This window comes from Lonchura striata, chromosome 1A (assembly GCF_050655825.1).
Source record: "Lonchura striata isolate lonStrDom1 chromosome 1A, ASM5065582v1, whole genome shotgun sequence".
Classification (NCBI taxonomy): domain Eukaryota; kingdom Metazoa; phylum Chordata; class Aves; order Passeriformes; family Estrildidae; genus Lonchura; species Lonchura striata.
Window position 1 is genome coordinate 25,961,175 of NC_140741.1, and position 23,031 is coordinate 25,984,205.

Sequence of the window (23,031 nt, forward strand, 5' to 3'; positions counted from 1 at the left end):
TCTCTGACCTTCCTAAGGCTTCTCAAAGAAGGATTTCTGGTGCAGAATAAAATGTTTTGTCACTCCCCCACTCCTCAAATCACACTAACATACAAAAATCATCTTTTATTACAAATGCATCCTTCATTTAATGTCTCAGGTTATCTGGAGATCTATCATTATTATATTTGTCCAGGTTTCATCATCCCATGGAGTATCTGTATCTCAAATTATTTTTCTCTTGATATGATTATGGACGTATTTCCCGTCTGATTTTCTTTTTGTAATTTTAATTTCCTTTGATGCTTTAGAATTACTTTTTCCCCCCCTGTTTCCACTAGCGTCACCAGAAAAGGACTCCTGATGAGATCTCTGCAGGTTTCACAGCATACTGATATCCTCCAAACCCAGAAGAGATTCTACCTCTTCTGCTATTCTACCAAATTTCAACATTTATACAACACTTCATATTTTCAAGAGCTAACACAGAACACACACAAAACCTGTTAATCTTCAAATACAGAACCTGAATACTTTCCCCAACTTTTAAACCACCACATAAGATTCTGCATTTAGGGGTGCTGCTTGTTACACTTCTCAGGAGGCATAGAGAGAATGGAGAAACCCTCACATTTCCAGGTAAAGTATTTTGTCTATCCAGTCTTGACATACCTCACTGCATTGCCAGTCCTGCCTGTTTGAGCTCATGAAGATGTCTTAAACTTACTCAAATGCAACAAGAAACCCAGATAATCATGTCCAAGAGCAGTCACCAGCCCCAAACTTACACATGGATGCACAAGACTAGGAAAACCTGGGTGCAGCCTCCCACAATAACTACTACCATCTTAAACTTCTGTGATGGTATGAAATAAATTTTAATCCATGTTCAAGAGCAGACAGACACCTTTCTTGGCCACAATGCATCAGGCTGGCAGTCTCCAGGAGGTGAGTGTGAGGGACATTTGGTTGCACAAATAATTTTGGCAGTTCCAAATTAACTGATTAGCTCTGCCAGTTTGTGCTGCCATGCACCAACCATGATAGCTGCCATCCCATGCTCAAACTGGGAAAGGCTGCTCAGTGCAAGTGAAACAGTGCAATAAACACACTCTTAAAAAAAAAAAAAACACCAATAAAACCACACTTCGGTAGATCTATGCTGACCTATAGTTCAAAGAAAAGCAATAATTCCTGTGTTTTCTATTCCTTCTGATGCTCTGTTTCCAGAGAAATCATTCATTCACATCAGGCAGGAATTCAAAGCAGCTGCCCCCTTGCAAAATGTTGATATCTGATTCATGAGCACCCAAGCCCTCAGGGCACAAGAAGAATATGGTTACCCATCTGGACTCTGCTTTCAGGCCCCTATTCTCAGCCCTACAAAGGTCCAGTCATGTCCTTGCAAGTGCCAACTTTCTTCCTTAAGTCAGGGGTTTGCCTACACAGATCAGCACAAACCCATCCCACACTTTGTTTAAAAAACAAATGAGCTAAAGAAGTGAAAAATCTCTAATGGGGACACATTTCTAAGAGCTTATGCAGCTTTAAGTTAATTAATGAACTTTGCAGCTCCAAGCTAAGCGGAGGAAGGATGAGTAACTGATGAGTAACTGCACGTGGAGATACCTTGTGGAAGGTGGGAGCTGGGGACGACAACTAAACAAGGAGCAACGTGGTTCAGTAAATGTGACACAGGATGAATTCTTTCAGCAGACAGCAGGTGGTGATCCAAGATCACGGCACTGGAGCGCCAAGAGCAAGCACCAGAAATGCACACAAAGGCCTCCTGCTTCCACAAAACTGTCCAAGATCAGTCTGTTCTGTGAAGGAGTGTTTTTGTTTTCCTCATTATAGAAATGGGTGTAAGTAGAGGGATATAAAAGGAGCCTTATAGCAGTGCAGCTCCAGATCTCTTCTATATTGCTATGCCATACTATGCAAAGATAGTAAAGCCTAACCTGCCAAATAAAAATTATACTCCTGGTAAAGCTAAACTAGTAAAATTTCTGCATGAACATGGCGAACTGCCACAAGGTAACTGATCTGTGCTATCCATAACCCTACTGTGAGTCATCAGCACCACAGAAAGGTGCAGGGAAATGGTACAGCACATAAACATCGAACAATCTCTTAAAAATGCCTTTGAACTCTGCTAACCCCCAAATCACTGGGATGTGGGTATAAGCCTATTAGTGGAATGGGGTTTCTAACACATATGTCCTCACTGAACTAATTTTATGAATCCTCAAAGCAACTGACTTGCAGCTAACAGAGGCAATTAACCTGTTTGTGAAGACCAGAGTTCCAGGCTACGACTGTTTGCTCTCTGCACTAACCTAATCCCTTCTGTAAACAGCAAAAATGTTTGGAGCTGGGATCTGAAGAGCCTGTCAGGAACCTGGAGCTGCTGCCCACCCTCAGCTCTCTGTAAGAAAGGGATCCTTTTGAGTGAAGGGAATGTGAGGACCCTGCTGTCTCTCCTAGAACACAGGTCACAGCCTCCTGTCACGGATGCAAACATCACACATGCAAAGAACTGCTCCCTCCCTGTACAAAGACAAGAGAGAAAGAGCTTACCATACAAGGCTGCTGCTTAGGAGTATGAGAATAATTAATTAATTAATAATGGGCTGTGCTGTCCCCAACCACCCTTCTCACAGATCAACAAAAACTGCAGTAGCAGGGTCTCTTTCCCAGTCCCTTCCAACACAGTCTCCCTTCCCAGTTCTCAGCTGCAGCTTCAGAGGGGCTCTGACTGGAGCTGCCACCATCCCACCTCCAGCTGTGCACTCCTGCCCTCTCTCCCCTGCCAGCCTCTGCCCACCACTGAGCCCTTTCAGCACATATCCCAGGAAAAAAAAATTACTCACTTTTTATTGCCAGGTTAGTTTTGTTCCCAGTTAAGAGCGCTGAAACAGCTTGGCAAGGAGCTGGAGGAGAAGCAGAGCCAGAAAGGACAGGGGGTGGAGAAGCTGGGGAGGGAAGGGCCATGGGCACCAGCACTTAGATGAGCTCAGGCTGCCAGGGAGCCGCAGTCTCCAGCATGCATTAACCCTCTTCACAGGCAATCCCACAATTTGCCCGCTGATAACAAATGTATCAACAAGCACTTTCTTATCTAATGGCAATGGATACAAAGCAGTGGGAATGATGCTCCCCACACACACCAGGAGCTCCAGCATTATCCCTTCCCCAAAAAACCACAGGCTGGGGCATTCATTACATCAAAGATAGATTCCACCCTACACTGGTGGCTCTCACAGCACATGGAACCTATGCCTGGGCTTTTAAAACTCTGCTTTTGCTCTTTATGGCCATGAAGATACTTGAACATGAGACAAAGTGATGTACAGAATGATCAAGTGATTGCTTTGCAACAACCCAGACACCCCAAAACAGCGACTTGGCCATGCCAACCCTGCAGGTGCCCACAGACATGATACAAGCTCTCTATTCCAAAATACAGCAATAACACTTTCTCCATTGTGGTCATTTCATTACAGATTAGCTTCTGAATGGGAAGAGTGGGTAAAATGCCTACAGAAAAGAAATCTGGGGGTGAAAAGGATATATACAAAGGATACAGCCATCTCATATCCTTCATCTTTGTACAAACCCGTTCCTGGGTTCAGAGGGGTATGCGACCCTAACCTGACACCCACTCTCCACACTACAAAGGCATTTCTGTAACTCCAGAGAGCAAGACTGACATGCCTGTGTGTCTGGGACACAGACTGATAAAATCAACACTCTTTCTTGGTGTGGGTTGATCATAAAAGCACCTTGAAGAGGATCACAGTAATAAGGGGTTTTGTATTTCATCTGCACATCTGGAGCTTGATCTTCATTTGATCTATGACACACTGCGGTAATAGAAAAGGATGCTGGGTTTTGACTCTACTGTCATGGGCACAAGAGCAATTCCTCCTGAATCCTCCCAAAGGCAAACCTTAAACCTAGGTAGTTCTGGAAACATCTGCCAGAATTTTATGGTAGTTTTGTTAAAATAAAGAGAAGCTAAGTTCATGGATACACTTTTTAAAATTACATCTGATGTACTTACTCAAGAAATGCCTTTTCCACTAGGTTAAGTAAAGCTTCAGTAAGCTAATCTTGCACCAGTGGAAAAAAAAAAATCTAACAAGAGATGCCTGCACTCACACTTGTACCTAGCTAACCATTTAAAGGCATGTCTCCTTCAACTTCCTGGTGCAAGCTTGCACTAGATTATCTAATCTTCCCCTTCCTAGATATGTAAAGCAAGGGAAGAACAAGTTATCTTCCAATACACACTCTATTATTCCAGGCCACCAGAAAGTGTTCTGTAAAATAAAGCAGCTGGCCTTTTTTTTTTTTTTTTAATGTGTTTAAGAACTTTATGGAAAAGAAGTTCAAGCCCCCCTTTTGTAGGAATGGATAAAAGAAAATGATAGTCTTATCTTACTGTTATACACAGGAAGCACTCACTCATCCCCATGCTATCATCACTTCCAGTAATGGCCAATTTTTGCTCTACCCCTATGCACAAATACAGGCACTCATGCACACTTGGTAAGATGCCCTCAGGCAACCTGCAAAGAGGTTTCCTGTTGGATACAACCAAAGTCTTAGAGTTACGCAACATTAATAAGGCCCAGGGCCACATCTACTTACCAGCCTGAAACATACTTTCCAAATTTTAAAAAGCACTGATTTCTGCTCCTGAAATCTACATTATTCCCCACTAAAAAAAAAAGTTAAATGCTACTGGCACAAAATCATCCAACAAATGCTTTCAATCCATTCATGCTCTCTGGGGTTGATTAGAGAGAATTGTGCTTCAGGAGACATCAGGGTCCCAACATCTGTTTGCATTCCATATTAGGAATTAAACTACCTCTGAGAATTACTGGGGAGAAGGAGGTAAGGATGGAGAACAAAGGAGAAAGTTACCAGGATGGATACATCCCCAGCAACAAAGCCAGCAATTAAGAGAAAAGCTTAGGCTCAATTTTTTGGTCCAGACTGGTCCTTTAGCACCTACCCTGGTTGTGTTCTTCCCAGCTCTGCAACTTTCCAAGTGACTATTTTCCACTCAACATTCATGGTCAAACATTCTTGAGGAAAAAAAAGATTTCCGTAAGATGACTAGCTTTCAACAAATCCGCATGAAAATAAAGTCTCAAAATGCTACGAATCAAGTCCTCCATAAATCCAGCAGGCACCCAGGGTGGTACAAGCATGTCCCACACAAGAGATATTACTCCTCTGTCAGGCAAAGACAGCTAAGTTTCTTCTCTGGGAACAGAATTTAAATGAGTCACAGCTATGGAACAGTGCGCTGCAGATGTGTCACGTATGTTTAATCCAAGCTAGCTGCCATCAACTATTCAGCAGATTAGCAAACCAATCACACTCACTATTGCATGACTGTGGATCCTCTCAGGGAAGCAGCAGAAACAAGAGGCCAGTGGTGGGGAAACAATGGTTAACTGCTTTTCAGGAGAGGTCCATGGTTGCAGCAGGATAGCTGGGTACTATGTGATACTTTTGATGGTACAGAGGACCTGCCTGTGCTGGTTTTCTGCCTTACTTCAGAGACAGTTAACCAATGGTTCCTGGTGCTCTGTAGAAAAAGAAGGACTACAGAACATGGAAATGTAACAGGGAAGAAGATACCACCTGGTCCCGTGGTATCTCTTGACCAGACTGGCACAGTAGTGTCACAGTTACCATCTCCTCAGCTAATTCTGCAGTCAGATTGCTCACTTCAAACAGCTTTGTTTCAAGGGAGAGGGTAACTCACCAGCTGATGTATTTCAGAAAACCAGTATCTGCTTCTCCAACCCCAATCAAGGACCTAGCTGGACAGATAAGCAATTTTTCATCTTGTCTCTGCTCTGCAAATGGACTATTGCTCCGTATCTGCAAGTACATTACCAAATCTCAGTGAGTGCGTACTCCTGCAACCTCAAGAACCCAGATGGATTTCCTGAATGTTTAAATCCTTGTGAAGCTCACTCAGCCCTTTAGAAAGATTTGTATCTACTTTAGTGACAAGGATTTCTCAAAGCCCTCGCTATGTTACACAGCTATCTGCAATAGACTCTTCCAGATCTCTCTGTATTTCCAATGTTCTTCTAGGAAAGATTTTGAAGATTACTTTTGGTATCAGGCTTTCCTGTCCTTCTTTTCCCTGTTGTGAAGGCAATGAGCTGAAGAGAAGTAGTGAGCTGTGCAGAGGGGCTGCTCTGAGCTGACCTGGCTCCTGGAGGAAGAACAAACCTCAAACCCCTGTCAGGCAGCTTCACTTACACTGGCCCCTTCAATCCCCCAGATTTCAGCAGACAGCAGGGAAGTCTTCCCGCCTGCCTGCACTAACTCTAGCACCATACTGCAAAAAAGCAGCCCTGCCTCTGCTGCAAGAGCAGGAGGAGGAAGAAAGAAGAAAGCACCATGAAGGGGAGAACACATCTGGAATCAATTGGAGACTGCTGAATGCCTTGGAAAGAACTGCAGAGCTGGCAGAAACCATCGCGAGGAGCTGCGTGTTCAGACGTGACTCTGAAGCAAAGGTGGAGAACGAGACGTATGCAGCATATTTAAACACAAAACCAGAGCTCCTCTGGAGGCTCTGGGGTTTTTTTCATGCAAGCAGCTAAATGTCTCAGGCCTGTCATATTTTCACTGCCACTGGCCTACCATGGGTACGCTCAGAATTCAGTACAGAAGACAGGAGATGAGATGAGGCAAACGGGACCCATCTGTGACTTGAGTACCAGGACTCAGTCACGCAGCAACAACGTTATATCAAGCTGCTCTCAGGGTGCAGGGCGGAGGAAGTCTGTGACTGACTTGGCACAAATTTCAGAACAGAAACTTGACGGTTTAAAAACACAGATTTCTTCCCACAGTTACTTTCCATTCCAGCATTCTCCTATATTTTGCTAGTCATTTGTTCCAAGAGTAGTTTTCCATTTTCAAAGAAGCCTCCACTGTGTGTCCTGGAAAGCAGAGGTTCTTGGTAAGGAGCAGAGAGTCACAGAGAAGCAACTCGCCAGTGCAGCAGCCTGGTACAGAGACTGACTACAGCTTTCAGATGTATTACCAACCTGAAGGTGTGGGAAGCATTGCTACTTGGGTACATGGCCTTGCCCAGACGAAAAATAAGATATATGCTTCATTATGCAAATTTTAAAAATGGAATTTAAAAAATCAAAAGGGAACATGAAAGAGCTACATAAATGACCCCAAGATTGGAAAAAGCCACGTGGCTGCACACTGAAACCTTGAAAAGCCCAATTTATTTTGCTTATCATTAAAAAAAAAAAAGTGGTAACTGATTATTTTACTAAAGTATATTAATTGTGAGGAAAATAAAGTAGATGCTAATAATATTTAATCTAATGAAAAAAGTAATCAAGAAAACCAATAGCCAAAAGCTGCACCTGATAAATTCAGCTCTGGTAAAAGACACCATTTCATTTTCTTTACTGATTTCTAAATGACAATCATTAAGTCAGTTGGTGAGGAGGACTCGGTCTTTTCCATCTTTTCCTATTTTTGTGGTGAAAACATTATGCCACCCAAAACAGAGGTACCTGAGTGAGACATAATGGCCTACAATGCGGGTACAGCCAGAAGAGACAACCTAAAGTCAGATCTATAGGACAATATCCTGGAAAGCTAACAAGAACTGGTAGAAGCCAATGTACATAAATTAAAGCTGATTAAACTAAGCAGTACACACTTTTATAAGCATAATGACCTCACCTCATGGAGTGGAATAAGCTATTGAAAAGCATAGCTGCAGTTTCATGTACCCCCTAATATAACAAACTACCAACTGACCTTGGAATCAGGGGCTGCTCTTCCCCTCCCCAGCTGTTGTGAGATCCAGTCACACCACAGCCATTGCCAGAAAATTAATCCAAACAAAGTCATCTGTTTGGTCATAAGCTCAACTTTCTTACTTTGGATCTGCTGAAGCACAGTGCCCAAAGTGGTGAGGAGGCTGAGCATATGGCCAGGGCCCAGAGACAGGGAGACTGCTCTTCTCATAGCAGCCCACAGTTATGCTACATTAAGTGCAACTTTGAAATGCACCTGAAATTCTCTTCATCCCAGAACAAGAAGCTAGATGGACATTTAGCATATGCTATTGCCACTACCTGCTTCACTCGTACTCAACTTCTAGAGCATCCCCATGTAAGGCAGTATAAACTTGGTTCATACACAGTGAATTTGTTGAGTATCTCAGGAAGAATTTTCCCACTGTTACAAAATCCTTTTAAAACCTCTTTTCCCCAGGCCTTCCAGCAATTGTATGTTTACCACATTCCTACTGTAACCATGAACCAGTATAGACTTCTTCCCTGCATAGGCCACCTGCACAGCTCATAGGTTAAGCTTGAGGAAAGTGGCACATCCAACCACCTTTCAAGTACCTCTTCCTGGGCTGGGTATCACTAAAGCAGCTCCTGCAGCCCCCACACTCGGCAACACCGTTGGAAACATGCTGCTCCTTTGCCACCACCATGCCAGTGTCCTGGGACATATAAAGCATATGCTGGTTTAACAGTAGCAACATGCAAAATATTCACATTAAGCTACTGCATATCACTGGCAATCCTACTTTTAAACTGCTCTATTTTGCTGAAGCTAAATCAATAAACCTTAAAAGCTAAATTGATATAAGAGTATCTAATGTCAGAGCATGTCTGTCAGCATCTGCAGCTCCTGCAATATGTGAGTTCCCGGTACGTTAACCCCTCCATAATTCTCAGCAGACCCCCACCTTCTACAGCCAAGTGCATTAAAGGTCCTTTTTCTCCCCTCTCCTTGCAGAAAGACAAAAATACAGGCTCTGCAAAACTTAGACCCTTAAACCCAAGCTGGTCAGTTTGCCCTTCTGTACATCCCCTTTCACACTCACAATGTCAGGCTACAAAGCCCCTCACTCCAGGATACAGGCTTAGAAAAAAAAAGCATTAGCATCTGGCAACCAAGAGCAGCACCCCAGCATACAGGCCTGAGAGCCAATACAAGTCTCTGGCACAAAGAAGAAACACTGGGACATATGCCCGAGTACTCCTGTCAATCTTGCAGTGGGGGAATGCCCGATTTTTTTTAACATATATTTTTATCATATTACTGAAAGGAAACGCCAGAGACTGCTGTGGCCCCTGTCCCTTGAGGCTCCACTGCTGCCATCAGGCTGCACTGCCTTTGCAGCAATGAATATTTAAACAGGGCAATAAATATTTCAGAACACATTCATCCCAGTAAGAAGCCTACTACCATAAGAGAGATGAGACAACCACACAGGGCCAGGGCTGCTCCCTCTTCCGCCCCTCTGGCTCCCACACTGCCTGCCCTTCCTTGGCCTTACTTCCATCCAGCCCTCAACAGGCACCTGACAGCCTCAAATATTCATGAGCACAGTTCCAGTTACTTTCCTAACAAGCAAAAACACCTGTGAAAAAAGTAACAGGGTGCTCTGCTTTCCACAGAGGTGCAGAACACAGCTAGATCATGCTTTGCTTTCACCTCTCCTGGGGTTTCTGGCTCTTGGGTGCTCATAACCCGGGAAGAAAATAATTTTCCTGAAGATCCCACAGGGTCTTAAATCTCTAAATATTGCACCTTAAAAGAGAAAAAGCCCTAAGATCGCCAAAGCTCAACCATCACCTGGTCGAGAAACAGTATGTGACAATCTGTCTTTACTCCCCACAACTCTCTCCCTTCATTTCAGCAGTGCATTTATTCAGGCATTTCTCGGGTGTGAGCAGCTCCACTAGCCTCTCAGTGGGATGCTAACAGATGTACACAGCTGGGCCAACACTGACATAACTAAAATTAGCTAGAAATCAAGTTTAGGATGTAACAGAAAAACCCTTCATTTACTCGGCTATCACCTGCTTGTCACTCATGTACTGGGGACTATTTTGACTATGATGGCGATAAAAGCTTGGGGTTTATAAGTAAGACCTTAGCTATGCTCTCACCTCTAAACCCCTTGATTTTTAAAGATAATTTCAGAGGGTAACCAATACTCTGCAGAAAATCAAAATCACATATAGAGACATTTATTCAGGAACAAATTCATAGGGCCATGAAACCATGCAGCCAGACTCAAAAATTATCTTTTGCAGCAGCTTCTACTGCATATCTACCTAGAATCCAAAGACCTAAGATATTTGCTGCTCACAGAGCATAAGGACACTGCTTCAGAGAACAAGTACACCTACTCTGAGTGAAAGGAAGCCAAAAAGACACCCTCACAAACAGCAGCCAAAGGGTTATCCTGAACAACAGACACAAGCTAGTCTGCTCTGGCTAACTGAGCTGCATCATAGCATTTCCTTTCCAGGTAAAAGCCTTAATTAACAGCATACAGAAAAAGAGTAATCTCTGCTTTTACTGGCACCCACGGATCATCTTTTAAAAGATGATGGTAACCAAACCGCAATCACGTGTCACCTGCTGTCAAAGGTGCCTCTTGGACTGTGCAAGAAGACACTCTTCATACCTGGATCCTGGCCCAGCTCAAGGTACAAGCTGGGCACCAAATGGCTCAGCCCTGTCATGGCTTGGGCACAGCAGGGAGCATGCAAGGGTATGCGACAACTCAGCAAGGTCTGCAGATGCAGTCTTGGATTAAACTGCTAAATTCCCCTGCAGTCTCATTTCAGCTGCTTTTAGACCTTTGAAGGAGAACAGCCGGGTCTTTGCTATTTGCAGGAAGGGCCCTGCAGCACTTACTGAGAGTTTTCTAAGGCAAACCAGAGCTCCTGCTATTTCCTCCTCAGTCCTCATAGCCAAGGGAAGACACCAAGGCAACTCCCAAGTGCTGGGCAGCTTTCTTGGGATGGTCAGTTTCCTATTAATGAAATTCTCTCTCATCCTCCTGCTCCATGGCATGAAACGGCTCCAAAGTGAAGTACTGTACCATCAAACAGCAAAACCTCTTTCCAAACAGCATTTCAAGGAAGAGCACCTGCCTATTGAATAGGTGGATCAATCACCCACCACCACCCTCTGTCCCTTCTGCTCATCAAAGAGTAGAAGCATCCCTTGGTCAAGACTGGCCAACAGCCACGCCACCAAACAAATGCTGTTTACATTAAAAGCATAAAATAGCAGTCACAGCAGTGTAATTCAGAGACTGACAACAATCCTGCTGCTTTGCCAGCAGTGAGTCCTGGGATTTTATATCTCTGCTTCTAACTACCACCCCAGCTGTTCTTCATATATCACTGAAACAAAAGGATCCAGTCAGAAGTCAGATGCAACCTGGTCCAAAAAACACCTTGTATTTTCTTATCTTATTAGAAGACCTCATACACAGAGAAAGGAAAACATCTTGGAAAATGAGCAATTACCTCACCAAGTAATTTAGAGCAGGAGCCACCATTTTACAGCAGACATCAAAATAATGAGTACTCCTCTGCTGTCTGTGCAGCTCCGTGTTATTCCCATGATGGGCTGCATACCCAGCAGCATGTTAACATGGAAAAAACCACCATTTGATCCCACGCAAGAATAAAAAAAATACATTTTTGATACCATACAAGATGTGTTAGAAAGGAAAACAACATTTAATTCTGTGGCTCCTGAGGACCTCTCATGACTCGGAAAATAAATGCAAACAGATGAAAAAGTTAATTTGGATCATATCAGCTTCACTGGCATGCAAAGGGCAGAGCAGGCACCCTGGGGAGAGGGAGGGAAAGATTTACCATAGATAGGTAACTATCACTGACAGCTGAGCTAAAACACCACAAGATTTGACCAGACTCTACCCTATCTTCTAATTTTCAAGTGTGCTACCACCTCCTACAATACAATGTGTAACATGTAACACTGAGGTGAAGGAGGAAGGAGATTCTCCAGCACAAGTATGTAAGTGGTCCAGATAATAATCCTCACCATATTAAGAATGAGCCCAATTAACTGAAACAAGAAGAAAGCAGAAGTGAATTGTTCTTTTGAAGATATAGAATTTTCAGTGCAAAGCAATGATGTAAGGAACTGGAATAATGTCTCTGCAGTCTGAGGCTACTGCATGGAACAGACAGACAGGCAGTTGCTCTCTTCTAAAAAGATGTCCTTTGAAAATGGATGTCCTTCTGCAACCCAACACACTCAGCTTGGGAATTTGGAAACCCAGCTTGCTGTATGGGCTCCATGGTCTCATCCCCTAGATGGGCCAGCAGAGCCTACAGACACCACTGTCAAACCTGACAGTGAGCATCAGCCCTCCACACTTGGCTTTAACTCAGCCTTGTTTGGTGGGACCTGAACTGCCCATCTTCACAAACTGAGCTTTACTTCTGTCCTATTCAATTTTTAGGAAGCGTTTCTGCTCAAAAATGGCCAACAATAGCATGAGTAGTAGCCCACAGCAGCCTCTGTTAACAGAAGTGTCCTTGATTTGTTAGGCCTTCAACGTCCACTAGATGATTCACAGGAAGACTGATACATCTGAAAAACTTCCTTTAAATTCTTTACAATGAAAACTGCTCTTTTAGTTTCCTCTTGCATGTCTAGGACATAAAGCCTTTTCAGTATCTCAGTATTTGGCACCACAGGGCACAGGGACCACCTCCACTTTACAGCCATGGTTGATCTTAGATGATCATAAAGGAAAAGGTTTTGTGCTTTGTTCCGCTGGGTACTACCAAAATCACACCTAATCAATAGACTCATCTCCAAGCACTTCTGCAAGAGCAGGTCTAACACAGCTGACCTCACATGAGGGCACAGGAGCAGCTCACACAGGCACAATAATCCCCTGGCAGAAATTTGGTACAGACACAGCTGAAGGCAATTCCCAAACCACTTCACAGCTGAATTCTTGAAGATGTCCCTGCTCATTTCAGAGGGGCTGGACTAGATAACCTTTAAAGATCCCTTCCAGCCCAAATCATTCTATGATTTTAAGGTTTTATGATTGGCTGCAGGGACACTTTTCTGCTAGGATTGTCTGAACAGTAGCCAGGAGGCTCATCACAACTCTGCATTTAAACCATGTCAATCAAACGTGGTTCTTTCCTGCTACCAGATTCTTTTCTCTTAGATTTAGGCCAGAGAGGATCTCAGAATAATTATGTAGTGACACACAGAGCCTCACAGCTAACCTAGAGGCCTACTACACTTTTGAAAGCCACTACATCCCTCTATAAATGCCCTAGAAGAATGACATTTATCTTCCTCTATGCTCTTCCAAAACATTAGGAAATTCCTATTACTCAGTTCTAGCTATTCTTCTCTGTGTTACAAATAACACAGCTCAAAGTTTCCTACCGACCCATTGAAAAAAAAAGAAAAAAGCTACTGGCTTTCTACATACTTGCACTTTACGCAGAGGTCTGGGTGGGAGACGAGTTCTAAGCCATGTCAGCTGCCAAGCAGGACCCCAGCCACTCATCAGGCAGGGAGGCTTGGAGCTGGCAGGCAGGAGGACCAGGCAGGCATGGATCCGAACGGAGACACTCAAGTCTGCAGCCTTCAGTGCAGCTTTGTCTTGACTTTTGTGCAACATTTGCAGTAACTCCTGCAGCTCACTGTCAAAACCAATTAAGAGTATTCCCAACAAAAACCAAAAAACGTTCCTGAGAAATCACATTTGAGCTGAAAAGGAGGGTAAAGTCACCGCCTTTCTCACCTCCTCACAGCAGGGCTCGTTAGAAGACCTTAATTTTGTCTGGGGCCAAAGTCACCATCAGGCTGCTCAAAGCTACAGTTTCAGACTTGATGGAGAACAAGGATCATGGCTCTTTAATCTGATTAAACCCAATTTAGATTCATCATACTGAATAAGACAAAGTATTCAGAAGTTTCACTTTCTGATGAAGCACTGAGATCTCCACAGTATTTTTTCAGAAGTCCATGTTCCCAGATAAATTCACTCTCACACCCCTTGCAGCATTTTGATCAAAAGAGGCTTTGAAGACCTGGAGTCCCTCAGAAAAATTCTCTTAGGATGAAGGTTTTCAACTGGCTTTGGATGACCTAAATTCTTTCTGCCACTAAGAGAGTCAGCCCCTCCTTGACTACACCACCTCACCAGTCACACTTAAGAGTATTCACAGTCTGTCACCCATGTTCCTGTGAAGGACACAGGGAGCAAGGAACTGTCCAAAGTTCTCACCACAGCCTTCAGTCACCACCTTCCTTCATTCCTCTGCCTCACCACATCACACTCTTTGCCACAGATAGGCTCCATCACACAGTTTCATCTGACTCCAAAAAAGTATTTTTACCTCCCCAACCAAACTGATATGAAAGGCACTCCTAAAACTACTTTCCCTCCCTTCCCCACTGCTTCAAGATAGAATGCTTCATCTTGGAACAGAGTGGAAACAGACATGAGAAAGGATTTGCAAAGCCAATGTAGCAATATTAAATAGCATTATATACAAAGAAAAGCAAAAGGGAAAGTTAAAGCAAACAAATCTGCATTAAATATTTGAGCACTAAGCAAAGGTAACGCAGTACAATATCTTATAGTCAACCAACGGTCAACAAATTGACTAATTCACTAATTTCACCAAATAAACATGCTGTTACTCCTATACCTCCTGATTCAGGAGGTACTAAACTTTTTAAGTTTAGATAGATATGAAATTAGCCTGTTGAAACTGAAATCCTTTCCCTTGCTGCCCTATTTATCTCAACCACATTTTATAAAGCAGGAAGGGACACACTGCAAAAACAAAAGCCTTTCATACTCCTGCTCTCTAATATTCTGAAGTACTTTGCTTAATTGTTCAGTTTTGATAACCTCCTTTCATATGATGCCATAGCGAAACTGAGAAAAGCTACAAAGAACAACAAATCAAATTAATGGTTCCACTTTTCATGGAGGGTACACTAGACAAAGGAGGACTAGTACTACCTAAGAAATCCAAACTTCTCTCCAAGGCATTTTTAAATCCAGCTTTTAAAGTAATTTAAAGTAGGTTTTGCTATTAAGACTGGAGGAGAGCACAGGCCTAGATAAGGAGCTTCAGTGAGACCCAATAGGTGAATGATGATCTATGCACTGCATAGGTCAAACTCTGATTACCTACGTCTTAGCTAATCAAAAGCAATTATCTGCAAGTCAAATATGCCCTCCAAGTCAGGTAACTCATGGAGACCAGGACTTATATACAGCACACAGAAATCCTAAACTCCACAGGACCTCAACTGTAGACACTATGAATTTTAAACAGGATAACCGGGAGGACAGTTCAGAGGGTTTTAACCATACTCAAGACTCCCAGCCTGAGGGCAGACTTCAGAAGATAGAAAGATCACCCTTACAATTACTTGGACATATTTGGTGTATCCATGCACCCTCAGATTACAGGCTACTTGGACTGCAATTCCAGTTGGATATTTAGAGACTACTGGGGTAAAAATCTCCATTACTGGCAGGGCTGGTAAAGCCAGGCTGGTTACTTCCCATTGTAGGACCCAGTTTTCAGTTGTTAGAATTCCAAGATACCATTCAAATGGAAATTTTCTTTCATGCTATCTGTAATTCATTTTGGAGTTGGTGACTTCTTACTTAAGCCATAGTAACCCAATCCAAGAAAAAGCAGGGGGCATGTTTTGTCTTGCTTATGATTAAGAGAGGAGGAAACCACCACATATGCTTTGAAAAGTCTAAGATAACTTCTTATTTACAGAAAAATTTGCATTTCAGGAATCTATATTTAGATCACCAAGATCTGACCAACATTATAACAAAAGTATGGAAAATTACAGTGCCTGCCTTACATTGAATCAATCTCCCAGTAAAGCTATACACAATCATCAGAAAACTCTAGAAGATAGGAAAGAAGTAACAGTATGCAAAACCTGCCAAAAATGAAAGAACTGATCCATTCTTTATATTCCTCACAGAAAGAAGTGGTGGCAACAAGCTTTGTGTTAGATACTAGGAAAGACTTAGCAATGCTCAGAAAGGCCAGCAGTGGCATTGCAAATACTTTTAAGGCAGGTTACTTGCCATCAGGAATGGCTTAAATACTGTTTATTCTAAGAGGAAACAGAGATGCTCTCAAGAGTGGCTGGTAGTGCCACTTGCACCTCATTTTCTGTGATTTTATGCTCTCATTTTGACATCATGCACAGCTTCACAGGAGATACTGGCCATGTCAGATCCAGGTCTGGAGATCATGACAGCAGGGAAATGATCGTTCTCCAGTACTTTGCACCATCTCCTTTGCAGGGATGATGTAACATCAAGGAGCAGTTACCCACCTTAAATCCAAAAAAACCAAGAAATAGACCTGTAAGTACAGCAGGAGAAAATTAAATTGAGCCAAGAAGCCTGAGCACTATCAGCACAGGCAGCAACAGGGAGCAAAGAGATAGAACAGACAAGTATGACTGCAATAGGAGCAGAAAAGGCAAACTACATGAGGAATGAAGGGAGTGGGTGGAGAGTTAAAAAAGCCTATGACAAGGAGACTGTAGTGAGGACAGGGAGGAGGAAGAAAACCAAAGAATAAGCAGGTCTAAAAATCAGCTGAGAAGGAACTGAAGGGATCAAGGTAAAGTAGTAGTCTGCCAAAGCAGAAGGGCACATAACTGGAGAGGCATGGAGACTGGGAGAGTATGGATATGGTATGGCTTGTATGGGACAAGCTACTGACCAGAGATCATGGGGAGAGAGTGAGAGCATGAAGCAGCATCCATCCATCCTCCAATGATGGAGGACAGAGGTGAGACACGGCAGAAGTCACACAGGATGGGAGAAAGGGGAAAATGTGCATATCAGTGTACACCCCCAAAGCCTAAACCAGAGCCTAATATTGCAAAATGTCACCATTCCTCTACTGTCAGCAAATACACAAAACCAACTGGCAAACACTGATCAAGCTGGTCTCTGCAGAAAATGACAGCTAATTACACAGTCAGTCAAAGTAGCAGAGGTCTGTGGGTTGTATCTGGGGTGGCCAACTCTGCCACTGGTAACTTGCAGGGGTCATCATGGTGCCACATACACTGAAGCTGATTTTCTTTCTTGCAGAAAAAAAATAGCATACAAACATGTGATTAAAGAGTATCATAAATAGCCACAGAAATAAAGAGAACAAATGAAGGTTTCTTTCCCAACTTAAAATATGGAAATGACCTGTAATTGAAATGCCTCCCCATTACCATCTTGATCACTCTCAATTCAGTTTAAGAATAATATTGCTTAATGGACAGTTTTGCAGAGAAAAAAAAAATACCAGGTATTAAGCAAAGCACACTATTGAACAGCATTTGTCCCACTTTCTTTCATGCAGGCAAAACACACTATTTTTTCCAAAAGCTTCCAGTTGAGTATTAATTGCTCTGGCTTCCATGAACCCTACAAAACCAGCCTATACATCTCCTGCCTTCACTGGTCACAGCACAACCTCCAACAGCCCAGAAAAAAAACATCCTACACAGTAGCAGATCATAAGTTACTCTACAGGAGCATACCAATATACTTTTGGTAGGAAAATTAACATTACCCTAATTCTATTCAAGAACACGTCTGATAGAAAGAATACTGACTATATCCTTTTAAATAGTATTCTATTTAAAAGGAGACTGAGGCAAATTAACCATCTCCTGCCTGGTACTCAGACCTCCAAGGAATGCCCGTTAGTGAAGTCTGTGACTCTGCAGCTGGGAGGTAAGTACATTAAGGAACTCATTGCAAAGGGGCAGCCAACTGTACACACCATTTGCTGGAAATGGATCTAAACCAGGAACATGGAGCATTTTACCCAAATAAGTCAGTAAGACCAGAATCCACGTCTAAAAAACATCACAGACAGAGACGCTCATTGCAGACCCTTTTGCACTGGTGTTAGAATTTTATAGTAGAAGGCTGGTCAATACTAATTAAATCCAATGGAGCCATCATGAATTAATAACCTGAAGGGAAAGATGTTGCTTGTTTTAAGAGCCTCCCTCCTTTCCAACCTTGAACTTTTGTAATTTTTGGTAGCTCACTACAACCTCTTTACTGATCTAGATACTTCACGAATTAATAGTTCTTAAAATACAATTTAAATGGTATGTTAAATTTACACAGCCTTGGCAATCAAATATCACAGAAAACTTAGGCATCCTCATTTCTCAATTCCCGGGGATAACCACCTAGTCATCTGCAGAAGAAATGCACTAGGGAGAAGCGAGGTTATTTCTAGGACAGGGACTCAAGGAAATGGCAGTGCTGTATCAAGTTGCTTTTCTCCATCCTGCCTAGGAAACGTTGAATAAGGCTTCTGCCATCCCAGGGCAGCTCAACAAGCACCTGTGGTGGTTCACTTCTACTCCAATGCATCTCAAAGTGCTCAGCATAGGGGGCAAAGAGAAAAAGACTAAAAAGAACTCACCAGGCTCTGACAGGCCCCACTGACTTTTAGGCCCTTCTCAACCAGCAGTTAACTTTCTAAGTATAACAACAGTTACAGACACAACCCATAGCCCCACCTCAAGCAACTATGTCCTAATATCAGGGAAAGTGAGATGCAGATTAATCTCTGTATTCTCAGGGGAAAGTCTCCTGGAAAAGTGACAGGACTTTCACACAAGGATTTCTTTCACACAAACCTCTGATGCTGACATGGTGTCTTGCAGCACTAAGAAGAAGCCCTATGATATACAGTAGAAGGGAATGAAAAACTAGGGGATAGGTATAGGCACTGAGTCAGATAACATGTAAACAAGCACCATTTCTCAAACAGCAAAGAAAAGGGAAGAGCAGAAGTCCATGGACAGAGAAGAGAGTAATTCCCTTCAGACAGCTCATATAAGTTTGCAAGATAACACCAAAGCAAGAAGCAAGCAGCAAGGACAACTGAACTGAAAGGAACATGCAATCCTCAAAGCAGGCAAAAGGGACAGGGAAATATAGTAGGTCCTAAGAGAAGTCCAAGAGGAAAAAAGGGGGCCTTCTACCACCACACAGATAAAGCTTTTCTTTCTTAATTCTTTCTTTTAAAGGAGCAGGGGAATTCTGCAGCATCCAGCTTGCCTGGAGGGGAACAGAACCTAAAGCAGCCGTAAGGGGATGGGAGGAGAGAGGCTGTTCTGGGACTCAGTCTCCCTTGCAGACAGTTCAGACAAAGGAGGACGGTCTCCTATAATGGGATGCATTGTACATTTTTAGCTAGCACAAGGTGGCTGTCGTGACAGGGTTCACCATCTCCCGTCTCCCCGCTTCAACTACACACCCCTGCATGATCCCAACATGGAACACAAAGATTTGTTTTATCACACCATTACTGTAATGGGAGGTAGAGAAAGACAGGGAAAGGGAATGAGGCAGAGGAACGAAGAAGAGACAGAGCAGCCTTTAATGAGTCAGCCGCTGTTCTGATTTAAATAAGATCTCCATTTAAGGAGCACTGCAATTGTTGGTTTTTCTTCATTTAAAAAAACAAATCACTGACTAAGCAAGCAACTTTTGGCTGCACAAGTTGTCTCACAGCTACACACAGGGTCTGGGAGGGAAAGGGTTATAGAAGGGGGAAGGGAAAGGGAAGAAAACCTCTGGAAAAAATGAGACTGCTTGCTGGTTCATTTTAACAAGGACATAAATTAGTCTCAAAGCCACAAACGCCATCACCTCCCCGAGCCCTGGGCAGAGTGTAGCAAGTCAAACACGTGCCAAGATAAACGGCGCTGGCTGGAGCCTCCAAGGGGTGCTGGGGGGGACAAGAGGGGGCATGCTGGCAGGCAGGGCAGCAAAGATGCTTCAAATGGTGCCACAAAATGGAGACTGGTGATTCTACAGCTGCACAAAAGCAGACTTTCTGATATTTCTGCTTACACCCACATCAAAAGCTGGGAACTCAAGACAGATAAAGAAGGAAAAAGGGGTGCTGAGGTCAGAAAATAGCAGTTCTCCAAGGTCTGGCTTTAATTACCACAAGCAGCCCTTCCTCCTCCTATCTTGGAAGAAGGCCCGCCAGCGGGCAGCAGCCCAGGTGAAAGGTTCCATTGCTGAGAGCAGGGAGGGCAGCAGACAATGGCAGGGGGATTCATTACAAAGGCACACACATACACACACACACTCAGCACTGCCGGCTGCCACATGGGCTGGGGGGACCCCTTAAGGAGGCGGCAGCTCCCTCCCCACTCTCTGAGATGCTCGACACCTTCCCCCTCTCCCGGCCCTGATGGGAAACAGATTTGGAGGAAAACGCCAGCAAGGCACTGGGCTGTCCAAGAAAGGGAGGGCTTTGTGCTCCACACAAGCCAGCAACCTCAGCATGCACCACACAGTGAAAAAGCCTTTTAGCATATAATGCCCATCCAAAGAAGACTATCTCTTTTATCTGCAATTAGTACATAATGTACTGGGCCTTGTTTAACACTCATTTTCACTGATTTAGGATTAAGGGGGATAAGGGTAAGGTACTTTCTATTAATGAATCTGAGCTCTTACTCTCATTAGCAATTTTTGTTTCCTCTTTTTCAAGCACATGTCTACTTTCCAGCATCTCCCAATTCTTTCCATAGCTGTTTCTAGTCTTGTCACTCGACACACTCATATTTATTCTGTTCTATCAGCCTGTCATGCCTATACAGAAGCTCATCTCCCAGATCTCCAAGGAAGACAGCAAGCTTGCTCCCTACAGTACAAGAGAACTCAGACCAAATAGGCAATGTTTTCTGGAGACTGAACTAAGCAGAGCAAGATTGTAGCAATGCCGAATAAATTCAGTGGCAATTACCAGCTTAACATACCAACAATATTTACTTTTCATAAATGAGACAGAGCCCCAAGGAAGTAAGTTCACATGTTTAAGCAATGGCACTCCACTGCTTCAAATAACACTGCCAAATAAGAATAATGTGGCTGGGGATATTGTCTTGAATGTGCCACGCTCCTTCAGCCCCACACTTGGCCAAACCTGCAGTGACTGCTAAGGACCAGCCTAGCAGCTAAATGATCCCCCTGAGAGAAGGCAGTACTCTGCCAGAGCTGAATTCACCTGCGCTGTCTTCCTCAACTCTGCGTACAAGGGCTATCTATCATTCATCTGGATCCCCAACTGAAACACGGTCCGAGTTCTCCTCTCCTACTGTTTTTTTAATATGCATCTTCTCCAGCATCTCAGCATGTAAATACACAATGCAAATCCTGAAAACCTATACTAAATAGTACGTACTTTTAAGACAATCGTAATTCAAGGTCAAACAATACAATAACACACAGTCTTGATACCTCCTTCCCCACATCAATAAATTAAAGAGTTTCTGTGGAAGACAGATTTCCCTTGAGTCTCTATTAGGATATCCTAAACCTTTAAATGAGTTTATACCCTCCCCTGTTTCAGCCAGTGCTCCAGCAAAATCCCATCCTTCCCAGCTCTGCACATCCCCAAGCCTAGGTCCTCGTGACCCAGGCACCTTTCTGCACTGCACAGACACGGGCTCCGAGCGTGACGGCTGTGGCTTGAGAGCACATTGCAACACAAGGCTGTGCAGAACAACTCTCTGAAATGTGCACACCTGCAGCTTAGGGGCACACACCTCCATCTGACCAGGAACACTGAGCACACAGCAAAACACAAATGGACGCTGACTGCAGAGACACAGCTTTCCAGCATCACTTGCTAAACTAAATATAGGTACAGAAAGTCCCACGAGATTTCTGCAGAGCTCTTCTATCTCAGAACAGAAAGCCTTGGTCCAGATAAAAAGGATTCTGTAATGGAAGGGACTAAATAGCAGAAGTAGAAGATGGGGCTTGGGAGCCTGGGAAGATACCTTTAGAGTGGACAGAGACCTATTTTTCAGCCACTGACAATCAATGCGAATGAGAGGGAAAAGGTCAAAGTGGCTGTCACTTCTTGCAGCAGATTCACTCTGAGTTAGGCACCAGTGAAAGAGATGCCCCTTGCAGTGGGACATGCAGGATCTCAGCAGCAGCTAGTGAAGGGGGCTTCAGCCAAAGCTAAGGAAAGCCAAAAAGGCAGTATGCTTCTATAGACCTGCACAGCTGTACAGAAAAAAAACACTTGTGAAACCCAGATTTGAAGAAATGTTCTGAGAGTCCTTCCTTCCACCTCCTTTGGGAATATCCCCCAAAGGTTTCCAGCTCTGCAAGGCACTGCGGGGACATTATATAATGCCTAACTCCAAAGGATTCCATCTCCACGATGCCGCTCTCCTCCCTCCCTTTGCCCGCTCCCTCCGGTGGTGAGTTGCATATACCATGCCAGAAAAAAAAAAAAAAAAAAAAGAAAGAATTCAAAATCCAAAAGCATACAGTAGCCTTAAAAGGCGAGCACTGTCCGACGAAACCCTTTGCGGTGGATGTGCGATGGCCCTGGCAGCTGGGCGCGCTCCTCAGGAAACGTCAGGCGCTTTCCCCCGGGAGGACACGGGCAGCCCCACGCCTACAGCTACCTACCAGGGCTTCCCGGCCCCCGCGGTGAGCGGCAGCGGATGGAGAAGCGGCGGAGTAGCCGTACACCTTCGGGATCGGCTGGTCAAAGGCGGGTTTAGCCTAACTCGGCAGGGGCAAGCCGTGCCCCTCGCGCACCACTCTCTCTAGAGGGCACTGCGAGGTTGCTCCGGGGAGGGAGACCGCAGGAACCCCTTCCCCAAAGCTCCCACCGCGGGTGCCCGGCGCGGCGGAGCTCCCTTCCCTCCCGCACCGCTCCGGGCGCCCCGCTCCCCGCCCAGACAAAGCCGGGCGGGCAGTCGCGGGAGCCCGGCCCGCCCGCCACCCTTACCTGAGTTACCATTTTCTTTTTCTCCATAAACCAAAATGGGGGAGGCCGGCCGCACGGGAGAGGGAAAATTTTAAAAAAAGAGAAAAAATAAAACTAAATAAAAAAGCAGCAGCCCCGTGGAGGCGGGCGGCGGCGGCGGGTGCCTGCGCTGCGCTGCCTCGCCGGCGCGGTGCTCCCCGAGCCCTTTTTCCTCTCTTTCTTCTCCCGTGTTCCTCCCCTTCTTCCCCCTCCCTCCCCCCCTGCCGCCCCCCCGGCTCAGCCAGATGGCTGCGGGAAGCACCGCCCCGAATGCCGAAGGTAATTAATGCGAGCCGGGGCCGCCCCCGCCGCGCCCCGC

General features: G+C 44.3%; 1 protein-coding gene across 50 annotated transcripts in view; it reads right to left on the bottom strand.

Moving 5' to 3' along the window:
- RBFOX2 (RNA binding fox-1 homolog 2) overlaps positions 1-23,031 on the bottom strand; it is a 170,118-nt gene that overhangs the window by 63,401 nt on the left and 83,686 nt on the right. For 5 of the 50 annotated variants that reach the window (XM_085568713.1, XM_085568708.1, XM_085568712.1 and 2 more), the window contains exon 1: positions 22,695-22,910. The exons of 42 other annotated variants lie outside the window; for them this stretch is intronic. In XM_085568713.1, coding sequence (XP_085424839.1) covers positions 22,695-22,721 — 27 coding nt within the window. In that variant the 5' untranslated portion in view covers positions 22,722-22,910. Of the gene's footprint in view, positions 1-22,694; positions 22,911-23,031 lie in introns of those variants that run through there. 3 more of the 50 variants (XM_085568714.1, XM_085568709.1, XM_085568710.1) reach the window with 1 other exon arrangement.